Source organism: Hippopotamus amphibius, chromosome 2 (assembly GCF_030028045.1).
Source record: "Hippopotamus amphibius kiboko isolate mHipAmp2 chromosome 2, mHipAmp2.hap2, whole genome shotgun sequence".
Classification (NCBI taxonomy): domain Eukaryota; kingdom Metazoa; phylum Chordata; class Mammalia; order Artiodactyla; family Hippopotamidae; genus Hippopotamus; species Hippopotamus amphibius.
The window spans coordinates 23,022,952-23,042,304 of record NC_080187.1 but is presented as its reverse complement, the minus strand read 5'-3'; the positions used below and the strand labels follow the sequence as shown (position 1 = coordinate 23,042,304).

Genomic DNA, 19,353 nt, shown 5'->3' with positions numbered 1-19,353 from the left:
TTATATCAACATATAATCAGTATAAAAAATTATTGGTAAGATATTTTATATGATTTTTTGCACTGTCTCCAAAACCCATGTGTATTTTACAGTTGCAGCACATCTTAATTCATACATTAAATTTTTATTTGGAATATTTAATCCATATTGAGGTTGATAAAACTTAGAGTTGAAAAACAGATTCACATAGTTCTTCCAAATGTAGTTTGTTGTTAGTCTAAACATACCTAAAGTTTTCAAATATCAGACAGTTATTTCCCTTCCATATTTGCATCCACACTGACAAAACTGTTCATCTTTTTATTAGAAGAATTCACTTGATTCTGAAACAAAAGCATATCGGTTTCAAAGTGATATCTGTTTAAATAAATTCAACTCTTCTGTCAACTCTGCTGTTAACATCAAATTCAGTGAGTTATTGCATAAATTGAAACAAAACTAGATTTATCAATATCAGGCATTCTTCACATTTTTCTTGTCTTTTGCAACCAATTTATACAATGCTATTGATTACATTGAAAATTTGCACATTGACTCATCTTAGGAAAGTGTGCAGAGTCATTATTTTTTGTTTATATTATGAAATATTTCAATTTTAACTAATTTTTCTCACCTATGTAGCTCACAAGTTTTTCCCATTCTAAGGAGCTTCAATTCTAGCTCATTCATACTTAGTATGATACTGCCACTTTTTGTTTTTGATTATTGAATACTTAGCAATCATTCCTTTTGTTTCAAGAGAATCTTGTACTTCCCACTACAGGAAATCTTTTATGTGTCTCAATTTATGATTATGTTTTACATAAAATTCCTCTATAATTCAACCAAGGAACATTGGTGAAGAACACAAGATCATTAAAAACATTATTTTGAACAACTTCATAAACTAGCAGTGATTATATCATTTGCACACATGTACTGAAGAATTTTAACATCTGTATTCATGACTCTCTTCATGGAGTCTGCTTCAGAAAACTGAACAGATATTTTCAGTAGTTATCATATAGTGGAACAAAGCAATGAGAGAAATATTCTCTTGCTTTAAAATTCCAGTGTATCTCTCTTTGGACTTAACGTAGCTACAGTCTTATCTTTATGATAGAAACTAATTTTTCTGTCTTTAGCTGAAATTCTTTATGAGGTGGAAAATTGTCAAAAATATCTGTCATAAGTTTGAGCTTTTAGGCAATGAATTGACTTTTTTTGTAAATTCAGATGTTCTTTGAGACAGAATGTACTCAAAGTTTTCAGTTGGCAATGTCTTATATTACACACCTAAAGCTAAGTACTTGAAATTTTTCTAATTTTGAATTAGTTGATCTTTGATGTTATGAGAAATTTCTTGTATTCTATGAGCAAAATTAGAGGGTTAATTAAACATTTTGATTTTTATGTGTCTTTTTAAGTCTTCCTCATGATTTCCTAACTAGATTATTGTATCTAAAATGGTAATTTATCATTTCTCCATCTAAGATTCGTGTGTGTGTGTGTGTGTGTGTGTGTGTGTGTGTGTGTGTGTGTGTGTAGGAATTCAAACCATTTTATAGCTGGCCAAGTGTAAGCTTGAAATCCTGTTAAAAATTGTTCAAACTTTTTATGAAAATGTAATTCTCATTTCATAGGACTTATTTTGTGAATTCTTTTTTGACTGTTGAGAGATAACTTATCACTAGATGGTTGCTGAAAAATGATGTAACTATTAGCTGCTGTCTTAAATATTGTCTACTGTATTGAACACTTGTGTACAACAAACAGCCTTCTCATTTGCTGTGCCTGCAGTGAGTTGCAGTTGCTACTTACTCATCATCGAATGTGCGCTGTACCCTCTTGCACTCTTTTTTCTTTGCTGTACTAGTTGTGGTACTAGCTTCTGTATTGCACTGAATTCGGCCTCAGTGATATGCCTTCATTAAAAATCTAAATATTTTTCCATATTTTTTAACCTAGAAAATAATTTTATTATATTACAATTAAAATAATAAGTGTTTCAATTTATGATTATGGTTTACATATAGGTGTCACTGTAACTTGTGCTGTCTGCATAGGTGTTAACTTGTACTATCTACATAAAATATCCAAGTAAACACATTGTGATGTACTTCAATGCATAGAAAAAAATCATCTGAATTGAATCAGTCTGTTGATACTGACTAGATTGGTGAAGTGTTTACCTGTAATCCTAGAAATCATGCACGTTCCTGTACAACAATACAACAGCAATGTCCTATGCTGTGCAACAGTTAAAGTGAATTGTAGTTCTACCAAAACAATAAAGTTGTGTTTAATGGAAAAATGTTTATTCTGCCTTAGTTTTTTAAACCTTGAAATGTGACACTATCCATATTTCCAGTTCTCAGTTGCCTTAAGTGGCTGCCATATGGAACAGTACGGAGTTGGAGGACGTAGTACTGCCCACAGAGAACCCAACAAATCAGAGTAACGTAACTTGATACAAGTTTATTTCCCAGACTTCCAGCATTTTCTTTCCAACATTTTGTAGTCATGCCATCTGGAACATATGGCCTCCAAGGTCCCAGAGGCAAGGAAAGCAAGACCTGGAACATTATACAGTGTTTCTAAGCACTGGTCTGGAAATAGCTTAGAACCATGGGTTCCCATTTGGCGCAAAGTTGTTCCAGGGCACTGTAGAGAATTCACAAGGGCTTCCTAGGATATTCTAAATTTTAGGGAAACACACCTGTAACTGTTGAACATGGTGTCAACTACTACTATTATGTTGCTTGGACCTAACTATTTAGCAAATGGAACAGTCAGATATTTCTTTTGGCCCAGGGACACTGTGAGAAAAGGATTGTGGTACTAAGGATCCTGTAACCAAGAAAGTTTGGGAACCTCTGCCTTAGAAACCACTTCTTTCTTCATTTGGCCAGAAATCAGTCATATGAGCCTATAACCTAACTGCAAGGGAGGCTGGGAAATACAGTCTTCCCCTTGTGAGCACATCTGCTGCTTTTGCCCAAGTCTATCCTGACCACCACACCCTTTTATTCTCCCACCGCACACATCGTACATACTTTCCCCTAGGGAGACGGTCCAAAGTCTGATTTGAACTGTGTTCTCACCTCAAAGTCCAGGGTCTCTGGGTTGGAAGTTTGAGTCCATGGGAAAAGCAGGTCAATTTGTGGGTTTCACAGAAGGGTGGTTGGTTACATTTTGTCTTGAGGACCCTAAATGTCAATGTCTGTCAGTCCTTGCAGCACTGTAATTTCTTCAAAAAGTTCTACAGTTTTTCTAGGGAAGGACTTAAGCTGCCAGGGGCCATAAGCCTGGCTATTTTTCTGGAGCAGGCCTCTCAAGTTCTCTTAGGTGAAAGATGATACCTGAGTTTTCTGTAGGGGTATGGGATGATGGACTGACCATGAAAGGTGGGAGTGGCATCTGGGGCTTGAACTGTTCTTTATGTGTGTTTTCAAGTGCTTTCTCTCCTTTGAGTCTGTGATTTCCTCCACCTCCTGAATCTCTTCGGATTTCATCAGTAGCACAGAATAAAAATATGGGAGATCTCTTCGGATTTCATCAGTAGCACAGAATAAAAATATGGGAGAAAAGTTTCATGACCTTCAGATAGGCAAAGATTTCTTAGGTGAGAGACTAAAAGCACTTAACCACCAAAGAAAAAATGACAAGTATTATCAAAATTAAAAATATATGCTCTTAGGACTTCCCTTGTGTTCTAGTGGTTAAGACTCCATGCTCCCAATGCAGGGGGCCTGGGGTCGATCCCTGGTCAGGGAACTAGATCCCGCATGCTTCAACTAGGAGCCTGCATGCTGCAACTAAAGATCCTGCACACAGATACGAAGATCCCACATGCCACAACTAAGAGCCGGTGCAGCCAAATAAATAATATTAAAACGTGTGTGTGTGTGTGTGTGTATATATATATATATACACACACACACACACACACACATATATATGCTCTTGGGAATTCCCTGGTTGTCTAGTGGTTAGGACTTGGCACTTTCACTGCCAGGCCCACCCAGGTTCAATCCCTGGCCAGGGAACTAAGATCCCAGCAAGCCATGCAGCATGGCCAAGTATATATGTGTGTATACACACACACACACACACACACATTTATATATATATAAACGTCCAGTTTCCAGTCCAGCATGTGTTGCATTTGGATGTCATCAGTCTGTCCTCACAATAAGGAAAACATTGAGCATAAAAAAATCCACAACTCTTTTGAAATCCAGCGGAGACCTGAGGTCACAGGGAACACCGCTGCCCCCAGAGTTGGAGAGTCAGACAGGTACCAAGAGTCACGAGCTACTGGGGTAGAAGCCCTAGAGCAGAACCCTCCACGGGACGCAGTGCCGGGGCGGGAATGCTTCACCTGGAGCAGATGCATTGCTGGAGGCTCTGTGTGGACACGTTTGAGACGTAAAAACACCAGGGGGTGCCCAGTGTTAGGCGTGACCCCTCTCGTACATATGTTTTATCCCCCCCATATGGGAAGGGGACACAGAAGGGCAGAACTTCTATTTTTTTTAATTGCACTTGTAATAGTGAATAATTTCATCAGATTCAGAATTCAAAAAGCACAAAAAGGCATAGAGTATAGTTTTTGTCTCATCCTCATCCTTCAAGCACACCTCAGTTCTCTTGCCTGGGGATAAACCATATTATCAGTAGTTTGTTACATCTTTCCAGAGGTTTTTATACACACACACACACACAATCGCACACACACACAATCGCACACTTTCTTCTCACACTTTTTCTCTTATTTTTTCCTTGTACTCCAATTTGATCCCTCCTCTATCTGGTGGCAGAGCTGATCAACATAACTGACATCTTCATGATACTGAATCTTCCAGTCCAAGAGCACGGTAACCCTTCCGTATATTCAGTCTTCTTTTGCGTTCCTCAGACATGTTTTAAAGCTTTCTTCATCATAACCTCTCCCATTTTTCTAGGCTTATAAAGATTCCCACATGGCTATTGTGAGCGCTAGATTCGTTCCTTGTCTGTCATGTTAGACCCACTTGCAGAGGACCCGTGGGGGCTCCCCTGTGATCCATGTACGTCAGCAATGATTATTTCTCCTTGTGTAACCATAAGCCAAAGGGGTTCCATCTTGACTTCAAATTCACCAGTTCCTGCAGGGATGTGGCTTACACTTATTGAGTACCTAATATATGCCAGGCATTATGCTGGTGTTCGAAATAAATGTATAATATGTATGTGAAGCAGATGTTACTATCCTCACTTTAGAGATGAAAAATCACAAGTCTAAGGTCACAAAACCAGTACACTTTTAGACTCCAAAGCCATTATTTTCTACTATAACCCTGAAGGAACTACATAGTAGGCAGTGAGGTGACTGGCCATTGTTCAATATGAAATTTTCACTCTCTGTTGCTAATTATATACCACTTAAATGTATTTTATTAGGTAGATCAAACACACTACAATTACTGTTTTTTAGATCATGAAGACAGTACACATTTTACTAAATGATTAAAAAGAAACTAAGTAATCATCCAAATGATTTCTAGATTCCATGTGTCATTTTTGTTCATGCTTTCATGAAGTTAGTATAAATTTTACTAAGTGATTAAAAAGAAACTAAGTAATCATGCAAATGACTTCTAAACTCCATGTCATTTTTGTTCATGCTTTCACTATTGCTTTCCCCAGATTCTCTCCTTTCAGCATTCCTATAAATGCAGCTGGCATGTTTTCAAATCCTTCGGTGATGTGTTCATGGTAATGAATTTTGCCCTGTATCGAAACAACAACAAATATAGATTAATTTCATATTCTAAATTATATATTCTTCTCTTTGTAGCAACAAATGTATCGGTACATCACAGGAAACTTGGAACTAGGAAGTGGAGACCCTGTCCTCTTTGAACTTATAGTCATTTGGCGGGCATGATCTACATCCACAGCGTATGTAACAGATTACACTACACATAAGAGTTTAATAACAGGCATCAGATCACAGTATAACCATATGAGAAATGACACAAGGAAGCAATTAACCAATTTCTAAGTAAATTGAACAGAAAAATTTAATAATGTAATGATCTAAGAAGAGGTGGAAGCAGATGGAGCAGGGGACATCCTTCCAGGGTATCATCTGTGTTCACCTTTCCAGTAGCTCAGTGCTGTAGCATCATTACCTCTATTTGACCCTTGAAGAGGCAGAGCCAATGCAGGAAATGTAAGAACCATGGCAGTCTAATAATATCCTCCCTTCAAGCCAAAATTTTTTCAATATGTGTTTCACATTCATTTAGGAGTGTGGGAGGGAAGAGCTCATTTAATGAAGAAGGTTTTCATTTCTTTTTCTTCTACAAGGAACAGTCTACTAAGTGGAACTAATTCACATTCTCACATTATTTTAAGGGGGTCTTATGTGGAGACCTAAGTTACCTGATACCATTTCCCCCTAATGTATCCCAGTGATGGTTTAGCATCCTTTATGGATTTATGGAGGGACTATTTATTTGATTGAGGTCATTTAACTAGTATGTAGGGAAGCTGGGATTTGAACCCTTAACTATCAATAGAAAGCCCCAGCTCATTCCTGTTCTAGAAGAGGCCAAGAACCTGGAAAGGGTCAAAAGCTATAATCAAAAGTTTAGAGGTTAAAGCAGAGGATGAATACTAATATAAAATGTTAATAATCTGGGAAATTAGGATATAATAGAATACAGGGTATATGGGAGAACTCTCTGCACTCTCTTTGGAATTTTTCTGTAACTCAAACTATTCTAAAATAAAAAGTATATTTTAAAAAAGGAGGGGTGAGAAAAAAATAAGTAAATGAGAGAGAAATTAAACCCATTCGCTAGTTACTTAGAACAAAATTATAACTAGGTTCACTTTGTAAGAAGAAAGCATTTGGGACACCAGCACAGTGGTGTCTGACGTCAGCTGTGATCATGTTCGATTTCACCAATAGAGACAGAGGCTACACACTGGGAACTCAGAAAGCATCCTGCTGTTCCCGACTCCCTGGAAAGAGCCCAGCCCAGCACTCCATGAATGTTAGACTGGGAAAGGTGCCAAGCTCCAGGGGCTGCCAGGGGAGCAGTCTATTTCTTTGAATCTGGAAATGATCATAAAACCAGAAGTTAGGAAGTGTGGCACCACGTTTCCCCTCGGAAACGAAAATAATGCACCTCAGTTATTCAGATTTCTGTTGACTAAAACGCCGCATGGTGTAAGGTGGGAAAATGATGACAGCGCAGGACAGAGGGATTGGCTTCTTCCTCTGGATCTATAAGGCATGGCTATAAGAAGACGCCACTCTAGGACCTGAAAGAGCCATGGCACAGATTATACGCCCCTCTCATACTTATTCGTTCAACAGTATTCATCTAGTGCCCATACTGATTCAGGCTATTCTAGGTGCTGGGGATACATCAAAAAACAAGATGTGTGAACACTGCTGCCCTTGTGGCGGCTTCGTTCTCATGGGAGGAAGATGGGCAATAAGTATAACAAATAAATGCATTATAGTATATATTATGTTAAAAGATGATAATTGACATGGATAAAAGTAAGATAAGAAGGATCAATGAGTGAAGGGGGATTGCAGTTTAAAATAGGGTCATTTTCTGATACAGATGAACTTATTTGCAAAGCAGAAATAGAGGCACAGACATAGAGAACAAACGTGCGCATATCAAGGTGGGAAGGATGGGTGGGATGAATTGGGAGACTGGGACTGACATATATACGCTACTATGTATAAAATAGATAACTAATGAGAACCTGCTATGTAATGCAGGGAACTCTACTCAGTGCTCTGTGGTGACCTAATGGCAAGGAAATCCAAAAAAGAGGGCATATATGTATACATATAGCTGATTCACTTTGCTGTAGAGTGGAAACTAACACAACATTGTAAAGCAACTATACGTCAATAAAAATTAATAAAAAAATAAAAAATAATAACAAATAAAAATAAGGTCATTTTCAAAGCTACCTCATTCAGAAGGCAGTTTTCAGCAAACACGTGAAGGAGGGGGTGAGAGAATTAAGGAAGCAATTACAGAGAGGTGGGGGGGTGCGGGGATGAACAGTAAGAGATGGAATTAGAGAGGTAACAGAGGCCAGACAGTGGCCAGCCTTGCAGGGTTTCTTCTAAGTGAAAGGCGGAGCTTTGCAAGGTTTTGCGCATAAGATGACTTGGTGTGATTTATGCTTTAAAAGATCACTCTGGCTGCTGTGTTGGACATTGTCTGTAGGGGTGAAAAGGTGGGAGACCAGAGTAGCGGCCACTGCAACATCCCAGCTAGATTAGGATGGTGGCTGTGGAGGAGGGGGAACTGGGCAGATTCTGAATGTATTTCCAAGGGTGGGCCACTAGAATTTCCCAGCAGATTAGGCATGGGTATGAGAGAGAGAAAGAAACTGAAGATGATTTCAAGGTTTTTGAATTGAGCAACTAAAAAGGTTGTCATAACTGAGACGGTGTGGTCTGTATATAGAGCCAGTTAGGCAGGAAAGATCAAGGCATTTTTAGTTTTTAACATGTTAAAACAGGGATGGAGAAGTGTGTTACACATCCAAGAGCAGCTGTTGAACAGTCTAGAGTTCAGGGGAGATCTTGGCTGGAGACAGACAGTTGGGAGCTGTCAGCATACTGTCGATATTTAAGGACAAGAGCTTGGATGAGATAACTAAGGACTGGAGAGAGTGTGAATAGAGGAGAAAAGAGGCCCAGGGACCATGCACTGGGACACTCTTATTAATTGGAGAGAAGAAAAGAAGCTAGCAGAGGAGTCTGAGGAAGCCCAATCAGTGAGGAAAACCAAGACCCACAGGAAGCCAGGAGAGAGGGATGCCCTCTGTCCCCACAGCCAAGTGATGCTAAGCGCTTGACCATTGGAATTCACAGTGTGAGGGGCATCGGCAACCTTGACAAAAGCAGTGTTGGTGGAATGGCAACAGAGCAAAAGCTTGATAGGCAGGTTCAGGAAAGAATGAAGAGGGACTTCCCTCGGGGTCCAGTGGTTAAGACTTCGCCTTCCAATGCAGGGGATGTGGGTTTGATCCCTGGTCAGGGAGCTAAGATCCCACATGCCTCACGGCCAAACAACCAAAACATAAAAAAAAAAAAAACAGGAGCAATGTAACAAATTCAATAAAGGCTTTAAAAATGGCCTTGGAGCAACTAAGCCTGTGTGTCCCAACTACTGAGCCTGTGCTCTAGAGCCTACAAGCCACAACTATTGAGCCCACGTGCCAGAACTACTGAGGCCCATGAGCCTAGAGCCTGTGCTTTGCAACAAGAGAAGCCACTGCACTGAGTAGCCCACACACAGCAACGAAGAGTAGCCCCCACTCACTGCAACTAGAGAAAGCCCACACACAGCAACAAAGACCCAACACAGCCAATAAATAAATAAATTTATAAAAAAAAATAAAACGAGAAAACAGGGAGCAGTGAGATGAACGCATATTTGCAGTGGAGATGAAATCTGAAGCATCCAAAGGGAAGGGGAGCTGGTGGAGGAGTGGCTCTGGAGCCTCTCACCTCTGAGACCCAGGTCAGCAAGTCTTTCAGAGCCTTCTGGCGGACTTCTCCTTTCCATCTGTAGACGACGAAGCCTTGTAAGCAGAGCTCTTTAAAGATGATGGGCTCCGCAGGTGGGCCTGTGAAGAGGAGGGCACGTGTGGACACCAGGGTCTGGGGAGGTGGCCATGGTGAAAACACAGGCAGTACCAGGCATGCCAGAGTTCTCTGAGTGCTCTCCTTTCCATTTCCTCCACTCTTTCTGACCCATGGGGCTGCCCACAAATCAACATGTACCCTGTGGGAGGCAGAATAATGGCCCCCAAAGACGTCCACATCCTAATTCCCAGAGGCTGTGAATATGTTACCTTACGTGGCAAAAGGGACTTTGCAGATGTGACCAAGTTAAGAACCTTTAGATGGGAGATTATTCTGTATTATACAGGTGGGACCACACGAGGGTCCTTGTAAGGGACAGAGGGATGCAGAAAAATCAGTCAGGAAAAAATATGTGATGGTGGAAGCAGAGATCAGAGAGAGAGAGGGAGGGAGATTTGGAGATGCAGTGCTGCTGGCTTTGAAGATGGAGGAAGGGACCAGGAGTCAAGGAATGCAGGCAGCCTCTAGAATTGGGAAAGGCAAGGAAGCTGAGCCTTCAGAAGGACTGCAGCCCTGCTGACCCCATTTTAGACTTCTGCCCTCTAGGACTGTAAGGCAATACATTTGTGCTCTTTTAAGCCACGACCTTTGTGGTAATAGTTACAGCAACCACGGGACACTGACACACACGAGGAGTCCTTGTACAGGCCAGGCAGCCAGGGACTGTTCAGCCCTCACAAGGTCTACCAAAAACTTCCCAAACAGTCCTAGGGAACAGAAGGAGGTCCTGAAGATAACATGTAAAATGTTCCTGTGCTACTCGAGGGTGAATACCCTGATGTTCCCAATACTTAGCATGTTCCTCTTCATGGCTTAATATAGTCATTTTACAGCATACATCTATCAATTTCTGTTCTGTTCTCAAAACAGATGCAAAACAACCAGTGTTCACCCTGGCCTAAGAGCCAATAAGAGAATAGATCAAGGGGCTCGGCAAATCCCACATCTGCCCCTGCCCTCACCATTTCAAGATACCAAGAGTTAGCCTGAAAGAGTAGGTCTCACACTTTCACGTGTGTCAGCATCACACGAAGGGCCTGTGGAAACAGATCGCTGGGCCCCTCGCCCAACTTCTGACTGTGGAGATGGCGTGGGCCCCAAGGATTTGTATTTCTAACAAGTCCCCAGGAGACGGTGACGCTGTTGGTCTAGGGCTCACGTCTTGGGAACCATCAGCATAGAAAAAGCACAGGGCTACCCTGCAGCCTGTAAGAAAGATAGTATTCTTCTGTGTGTGAGAGGAAAGGTTGTATTGGTTGCCTGGTTTATTTTCCCAAGGATCCTAAGTGACCAGAAACGGAGGGAACGACAGCTGAGCATAGTCTTACAAGTTCCAAGAAGTCAGGTGAAAATGCCCAGGGAACATCAGGGCCAGAAAAGCCCAGGTGACGGGCAGAATCTAGCTTCAGCATCCTTCATAACTGGCATCACTCAGGCCTAAAGTTCCCACTTGCTACCTTGAAGAAAGTAATGTCAGCAGTCAAAAAAGTAGTGCTTGGTCCTGAACTAAAAGAAACTGATGCAAGATGAGTGAGACCTGAGAGGGACACATCCAAATGCTAGATTATTCTTGCACAAAGAGTGCTTCCGGAAGAGTCACCCCAGCCATATTTCTCCTGTGGAGTCCTCATTTCCTCATCTTGGAAGAGGATGAAATACTGTTTCTGGGATTGTCCACACTGATGGAGATGTTGTTTCTTTATTGCGAGCAGAAAACAAATGTGGCATGAAAGCTGGGGGTAAAAATTACTTGCCTCTGACCTCCCTAGCAGTGAAATATCTTAGAATTTCTCGAGATCAGAGGCAGGGCAGAATCTCACCTGATTAAAATGGAATGGACAAGGCCAGCTGACATTTCAAAGACCTACCTGAGCGGCTAAACTTCCAAAGACTAATTGCTAAAAAGCCTAGATCAAGTTACTGTGTCCAAAATATTTGGCCATCGTCAGGAAAATGCATCCTGAGCTCAGCTCAATTGCCAGGAGGAAGATTTCCCAGGATTCTAGCTTAGCATCAATTAGAAAAATATGGGGGGAAAATGTCTCTAAGAAGATTGCCAGGTGCACCTGGAGTATCCCTTTTGGAGAAAGTAGTATCTTTGATTTTTCACAACCCAGTAGGGAATCTACATGTGGTCCTTCCTCAGCCCCTTCCACTCCCACCCACCAGTCTCAATGCAGCCGAGGTGCTGTTAACTAGAGGATTGTAAGATTTCATGCCCATGAGTGAAGCCCATCATAGAACAAATAACCCATTTGTTCATGGTTGCCTGGATCCTGATGGTAATCTGGAAGATTCCTTTTTGTTCTTCCTCTTTATCCTTTTTTTTTTTTTTTTTTGGACTACAGGTAAATCTGTAATCGCACCCACAGCACAGAATCATTTGTAGCAGAAAAGGACCCTGTATGAGAAGTTTAGAAGATCTCTCTTTATTCTGAGCCTGTCACTAATAGAATTGAAAGAGCCTCTGGTCCTTTTGGCCATTTATCTCCCCATATTTAAAATAAGAGGCCTATGTGACCTCTCTCAGAAAATTGGGATGTAATGAATAGAGTTCTCTAGTTGATACTGCTTTTGGATTTATATGGGCATGGAGGTGGGAGGGGGAGGTCTCAGCATAAAAGAGTGGAGAAGTGGGGGATGGAGGGCAGGGCAGGGCACAGGAGAGGCTGAACAAAGACGTTCTAGGAATAGAGAGGAATGCGTGCTCCTTCCCCTTTTAGTGGAAACTGTCAGTTCGGTGAGGCCAAGGTGTCCTGTTGCTGTAGGGAGCTCTGCCCACTACTGTCTGAAGGAAGTGCAGCCCTTGTACCCCTTCACCCACATCAGGTCACTGTCTACACACCCCCAAACCTCTAGCACATCCTGAATATCCTGAAGAACCCTAATATTTTACCAGCCAGACCAATATGTTCTATTTCTAAATCAAAGCATGGCCTTTTACAACTTTGCAGAAAACAGTGGGTACAAAACTAAAACTTTTAATAACTCTGTTTCTTCCATATTTTCAGATCCTGTTATTTCTCTATGTCAAAATCCAGTATAAGCCGATTTAGCACAAATATATAAAATTACATATTTTTAGTTTAATAAATACTATTTTGTCAAGAATATTAGGAGATCTTTTAAATACTTTGATAGTCACTGGCCTATACCATATCTGTGAATTTTCTCCTTGTCCTGTCTTTCTACACCTGTGATCACGTGCATGAGCTCATTACCTGGGGGAGGTGGGCCGGTTCTATTATATGTAGAGATGGCCCCACATATAGCAATTCTTCCAAATTTCTTCATCTGGGGGATGACAACATTGGAAAACTCTCCACCCACCTAAACATACAGGGAAACAAAAAACCAAAACCTTTAAATAATCTAAACCCTAGAAGAGGGATCCCCAGCCCCCGGGCTGTGGACTGGTGCCGGTCCACAGCCTGTGAGGAGCCAGGCCGCAGAGCAGGAGGTGAGCGGCGGGCGCGTGAGCGAAGCTTCATCTGCCGCTCCCCACTGCCCCCCACTGGTTGCATTACCCATTGAACCATCTGCACCGCTCCCCCCCCACCCCCCCACCCCGTCCTTCACAAGAGTGTCTTCCACGAAGCTGGTCCCTGGTGCCAGAAAGGTTAGGGACCACTGCCCTAGAAGATTCAGGAGAACTATTAACTCACAATCATCATTCACAATACTTGTTTTAGCAGCAATAACACTGATTAAATTAGCACAGTAGGGCAGCAAATTGCAGTTGAAAAAAGACGTTAGAAACTAGGCATTTTCATTTGACTGTAGGAATATACCTTATATAACCTATAAATTTTTCTTCACTATATTTTGGGATTTTCTGATCAGTTCAATAATTTCATTGCCTTATCTAAAAGTATGGAAAAATAAATCAGAAGCCATATCAAGAACAAAGTTGCAGGACTCACATTTTCTGATCTCAAAACTTACTACAAAGCTCTATTAATCAAGACAGTGTGGGAACAGAAATATAGATCAATAGTACTAAACTGAGAGTTCAAAAATAAGCTGTTACATTTACAGTCAATTGATTTTGACAAGAGTGCCAAAACAATTCAACAGGGAAAAAGAGTCTTTTTAGCAAATGGTGCAGCACAACTGATATCCACACAGAAAAGAATGAAATCAGACTCTCCTTACACGATACACAAAAATTAACTTAAAATGTGTCACAGACCTAAATGTAAGAGCTAAAATGATAAAACTCTTAGGAGAAGGACCATAGGAGTAAACCTTTGTGACCCTGGATAAGGCAAAGCCTTCTTCGACATGACACCAAAAGCCCGAGCAACAAAAGAAAAAATAAATTAGACTTCATCAAAAACTTAAAACTTTTGTGTTTCAAAGAACACTATCAAGAAAGTGAAAGAAAAAAAAAAGTGGAAGCAATTCACAGAATAAGAGAAAATATTTGCAAACCATATATTGGAGATATTACTAACGATCCTCATTATTAATATATGACACATTTGAGAATTGGACTACTTGCTAATATTTATTTATAACCCCCAAATCAACACTCACAGAGCTTTCCCTGATCATCTGCAGACATACACAGAGTGGCAAGTAGCAAAAGAGACACAAAGTTCCCAGCTAAGGTCAAAAAAGGCCAAGGGGAGTCCCTCCCATCAGAAAGCACTCACGAGCCTCCTAGATAGCTTCCTCCACAGGAGGGCAGACAGCAGTATCAAGCAGTATTGGCAGTATTTCATCTTGTGGAACTGAAAACCACAGCCACAGAAAGACAGAGAAAATGAAAAAGCAGCGGACTTTGTACCAGATGAAGGCACAGGATAAAACCCCAGAAAAACAACTAAATGAAGAGGAGATAGGCACCCTTCCAGAAAAAGAATTCAGAATAATGATGGTGAAGATGATCCAGGACTTTGAAAAAAGACTGGATGCAAAGATCGAAAAGTTTACCAAGGACCTAGAAGAATTAAAGAACAAACAAACAGAGATATGCAACACAATAACTGAAATGAAAAATACACTAGAAGGAACCAATAGCAGATTAACTGAGGCAGAAAGGCGAATAAGTGACCTGGAAGACAGAATGGTGATAATCACTGATGCGGAAAAGAATAAAGAAAAAAGAATGAAAAGAACTGAAGACAGTCTAAGAGACCTCTGGGACAATGTTAAACGTGCCAACATTCACATTATAGGGGTCCCAGAAGGAGAAGAGAGAGAGAAAGGACCTGAGAAAATCTTGGAAGAGACTGTAGTTGAAAACTTCCCTAACATGGGAAAGGAAATAGCTACCCAAGTCCAGGAAGTGCAGAGAGCCCCAGGCAGGATAAACCCAAGGAGAAACACGCCAAGACATATAGTAGTCAAATTGACAAAAATTAAAGACAGAGAAATGTTATTAAAAGCAACAAGGGAAAAATGACAAAAAACATACAAGGGAACTCCCATAAGGCTAACAGCTGATTTCTCAGCAGAAACTCTGCAAGCCAGAAGGGAGTGGCACGATATATTTAAAGTGATGAAAGGGAAGAGCCTACAACCAAGAATACTCTACCCAGCAAGGATCTCATTCAGATTCGAGGGAGAAATCAAAAGCTTTACAGACAAGCAACAGCTAAGAGAATTCAGCACCACCAAACCAACCCTACAACAACTGCTAAAGGAACTTCTCTAAGCGGGAAACAGAAGAGAAGAGAAGGACCTACAAAAACAAAAACAAAACAATTAAGAAAATGGTAATAGGAACATACATATCGATAATGACCTTGAATGTGAATGGACTAAATGCACCAACCAAAAGACACAGGCTGGCTGAATGGAAACAAAAGCAAGACCCATATATATGCTGTCTACAAGAGACCCACTTCAGACCTAGGGACACATACAGACGGAAAGTGAGGGGATGGAAAAAGATATTCCATGCAAATGGAAATCAAAAGAAAGCTGGAGTAGCAATAGTCACATCAGATAAAATAGACTTTAAAATACAAAATATTACAAGAGACAAGAAAGGACATTACATAAAGATCAAGGGATCCATCCAAGAAGAGGAGATAACAATTATAAATATATATGCACCCAATATAGGAGCACCTCAATACACAAGGCAAATGCTAACAACTATGAAAGAGGAAATGCAAGGCAGAAATAGAGACAGAGTTGTGGAGAACAAACACATGGACACCAAGCAGGGAGGGTGGGGAGGGTTGGGGGGGGTGATGAATTGGGAGATTGGGATAAAGAAAAAAAAAAAAAAAAGCCAAGGGTCTGCCTTATTTTTCAGCTCTCATACTGAGATTACCAGAAGATGAAGACAGTTGGGGGCGGTGCAGAGTGGTTCAAGAAGCTCCAGCTCTGGGGCCAGATGAATGCGGTATGAATCCCAACTGTGGAAGTATTAGTCATGGGACAGCCTCAGACAAGTTACTTAACACTTTTGAACCTCATTTTTCTCTTTAAAAATAAATAGAAGCTATAGGAAGGACTTAAGATCGTAATCTATGTAAGATATGTGCATGTATGTGTAGTAGGAGCAATGGTTTGTGTTGATTTTATATAGGAAGTAACAACCAGGAATACTGAGAATTGACTGTATCTGACAAGAGACTTGAATCCAGAATATATAAAGAACTCTGACAACTCAACAAATAACCCAGCTGAAAATGCACAAAGGATTTTGAGCAAACATTTCTCCAAAGAAGACATACAAATGGCCAATGAAAAGATGCTCCATATCATTAGCCATTGGAGAAATGCAAATCAAAACCATGATGAAATATCACTTCAAACTCCCTAGGACAGCCACAATCAAAATGACAGATAATAAATGTCGGTGAAGATGTGGGAAAATTGGAACCCTCACAGATTGCGGGTGAGAATGTAAAATAGCACAAGGGGTGGGTGCAGCCCAGCTTAATGCTGAGAACCTTTTTGCATCATTAGCCAAAAGTGCAACATGTATGTGCAAAAGCTAAAATGGCTTAACATCATGCTACACTTTCTACTAAAAATGTATAGCTGTGAGTGGTCTGTATTTAAACCCAACAAGACATCTAGGGAGTCCATACACATATCAGTGAGCAGATGTAGTTTACTTATTTATAGCATGTTTCTTTTTGAAAAATTAGTGGTGGACACATTTGGATCACATTTATACAGTTATAAAAATAAAGATTTGATTTTGGTCCATTCTTCAGATTTTTGTCTCTGAATGACTTAAGTAAGCTGAGATAATTGGCTCCCTTAAAAAATGTTGCACCATCATTTAACCTGATAGGATTATTGGAGCCTGTTAGATATTGTTAGGTGCTGAGGCTATAAACAGGTCTTCAGCAGAATGTGAATGTAAATTTACTTATAAATACCTTACTCAGTCACTTAGAAGTATAGTACTTTTAAGTCTTATCTCCAGTCCCTCCAGTTGGCATCTGGTAATGTATATTCTTCCCATGCCAAGGTGGACTGATAATCAAATGACAGTGCAACACCTTTATCTTACTAAGAATTTAAAATGACCTGAGTGTCCTATAAATAATTTTAAGAACAGGTTTTGAAACTTGAATTGTGGTTTTGTGTTTTGGGTTTTTTTTCTGGGTTTTTGTTTTGTTTTTTTAATCTATACTTGCCCCAAATTGTAGTCTTTGAAGTCATGTGCATTGCATTTTGGATGAGCCAGGGGAGTTATTACATTAACATATAAGCATTTTATTATGCGTATGTAGCTGTTGCTTTATACTGAGAGAAAGCAAACTTTGGGGAGTGATTAAATAGTAAGCTCTACAATTTTATTTGGGGGAAGCAGGGAAATGTGCACTTAATCCCTAGCAGAAGCTGAGCATAATTTTTCAGCATTTACCCAATTCAAATTACAATTTCAAAATATTTTAGACACACTGTATCTTTTGTTCAGTGTGGATTTTTTTCCCCCTGATACTATGGTTCTTTGATGATTTATGCATTTGGACACATAGTGTATACTTTTTAGGTTTTCGTTGTTATCTTGCCAAAATAAGTGTTAACTATATCTCAAACTCCCCCCCCCCCCACCAAATGTCTTATTTTTTAGAAAAGCTAAAAGCATACTTCTAAGTCAGAGCCTATGTTTTGGTATAAAGACTTGGGGTGGGGTTTTTTTTTTTCACATTGAATATATTGAGATACCCAAGAAGTCTGTGATGATGGCAACTGAAAGCAGGTGATTAGGGTCTTGACCGCAGCCTATCCTGGAAATAGATTTGGAAATAACTTCCGTGTGAGTTGCTTCCCCAATTTGCTGATCTAAACTCAATAAAAGGGCTTATGACCACATCCGAGAAATCATCTTGAAGATACAAATTTATACAAAGTACACCGTGAGAATCAAACATGCATGGAGTGAATTTTGTTTGGAGCACTGGCTTAAATCATTCAAGCTTCTCAGTGATGCATCTCCCAGGTTACAATGAGACCTTAACAAGTGTATGTATGTTTTTTTCACATTGAAATTATACAAACATTTGGTATAATAAAACCTTGTTAGCTTGATATTTTAAGAAATTAAGCCCTGGCAGTCTTACTGGAGGTACAAACTGGTCTCCAGCTTCCTTTTTTGATAGATTTTGATGAGATTGAAGGAGAGCCATATACCTACCAGGAAGGAATGTGCTTTGTCACACCAAAGAGAAGAGGTTTTTGCAAATTCACATCTCACCTAGATTTCAAATTTTTTGCCATTATCTGAAATTCTTTAGGGGTTATCAAGTTGCATTCAGCATACTGATTATCAAGCTAATGAGGTTCTGTTATAGGAGGGTTTTTTTCCCTTTTGCTTCCTTTTGTTTTTGTTTTTGTTTTTTAATTTGAAGGAAAACTTTCATCGCTTCTAAACACTAAAGAGGAAATTTTGGCTTAGACCAGTATTCAGTCTAGTGCCAAACTCACAATGGAATTCAAATCCACATAGTAAGGAATTTATTCATAGTGGCTATCCTAATAGAGTGATCCTTCACTTTGCTCTGTTCAACTGTCTTAAAACTTCCTGTTTGAAACAGCTATGTTACTTGATTAAAACAATGTTAAAATTATTTTTGTCTCTGCTTTAATATTAAATTAACCTAAATTTTTGTTTATAAAATTGGAGCATTGAAAAAAAAAATAGCACAACCATGTTGCAAAATAGTATGGCAGTTCCTCAAAATGTTAAACTTGGAGTTACCATATGACCCTACAATTCCACTTGTGGTCAAGAGAAAGGAGCACATATATCCACACAAAAACTTGCATGTGAATGGATGCAGGAGCATTAGACACAATAGCCAAGAAGTGTGAATGACTCAATTGCCCATCAACTGATGGATGGATGAATAAAATGTGATACATCCATACAATGGAACATTATTTGGCCATAAAAAGAAATGCAACAACATTGTAAATCAACCATATTTCAATAAAAATGTTTTTAAAAAGGAATGAAATATGGATCCATGCTACAACAGGGATGGACCTTGAAAACATGCCAAGCATAAGAAACCAGTCACAAAAGATCACTTTTGGGAGGACAAAGGGGAGTGACTGCTAATGGGCACAGTATTTCTTTTTGGGGTGATGAAAATGTTCTAAAATTGTGGCAAGGTTGTACAGTTCTGTGAATACACTAAAAATGATTGCATTCTACACGTTAAATGGGTAAATTATATCTCAATAAAGCTGTTTTTTAAGAAGGG

General features: G+C 39.9%; 1 protein-coding gene across 3 annotated transcripts in view; it reads right to left on the bottom strand.

The window, feature by feature from the left end:
• Positions 1 to 5,403: 5,403 nt before the first annotated feature.
• Positions 5,404 to 19,353, bottom strand: part of PTGR1 (prostaglandin reductase 1) — an 82,708-nt gene continuing 68,758 nt past the window's right edge. For all 3 annotated transcript variants that reach the window (XM_057720098.1, XM_057720100.1, XM_057720099.1), the window contains exons 8-10: positions 12,886 to 12,994; positions 9,527 to 9,645; positions 5,404 to 5,754 (exon numbers count right to left, since the gene is read on the bottom strand). In XM_057720098.1, the coding sequence (XP_057576081.1) occupies positions 5,644 to 5,754; positions 9,527 to 9,645; positions 12,886 to 12,994 (339 nt within the window). In that variant the 3' untranslated portion in view covers positions 5,404 to 5,643. The remainder of the gene's footprint in view (positions 5,755 to 9,526; positions 9,646 to 12,885; positions 12,995 to 19,353) is intronic.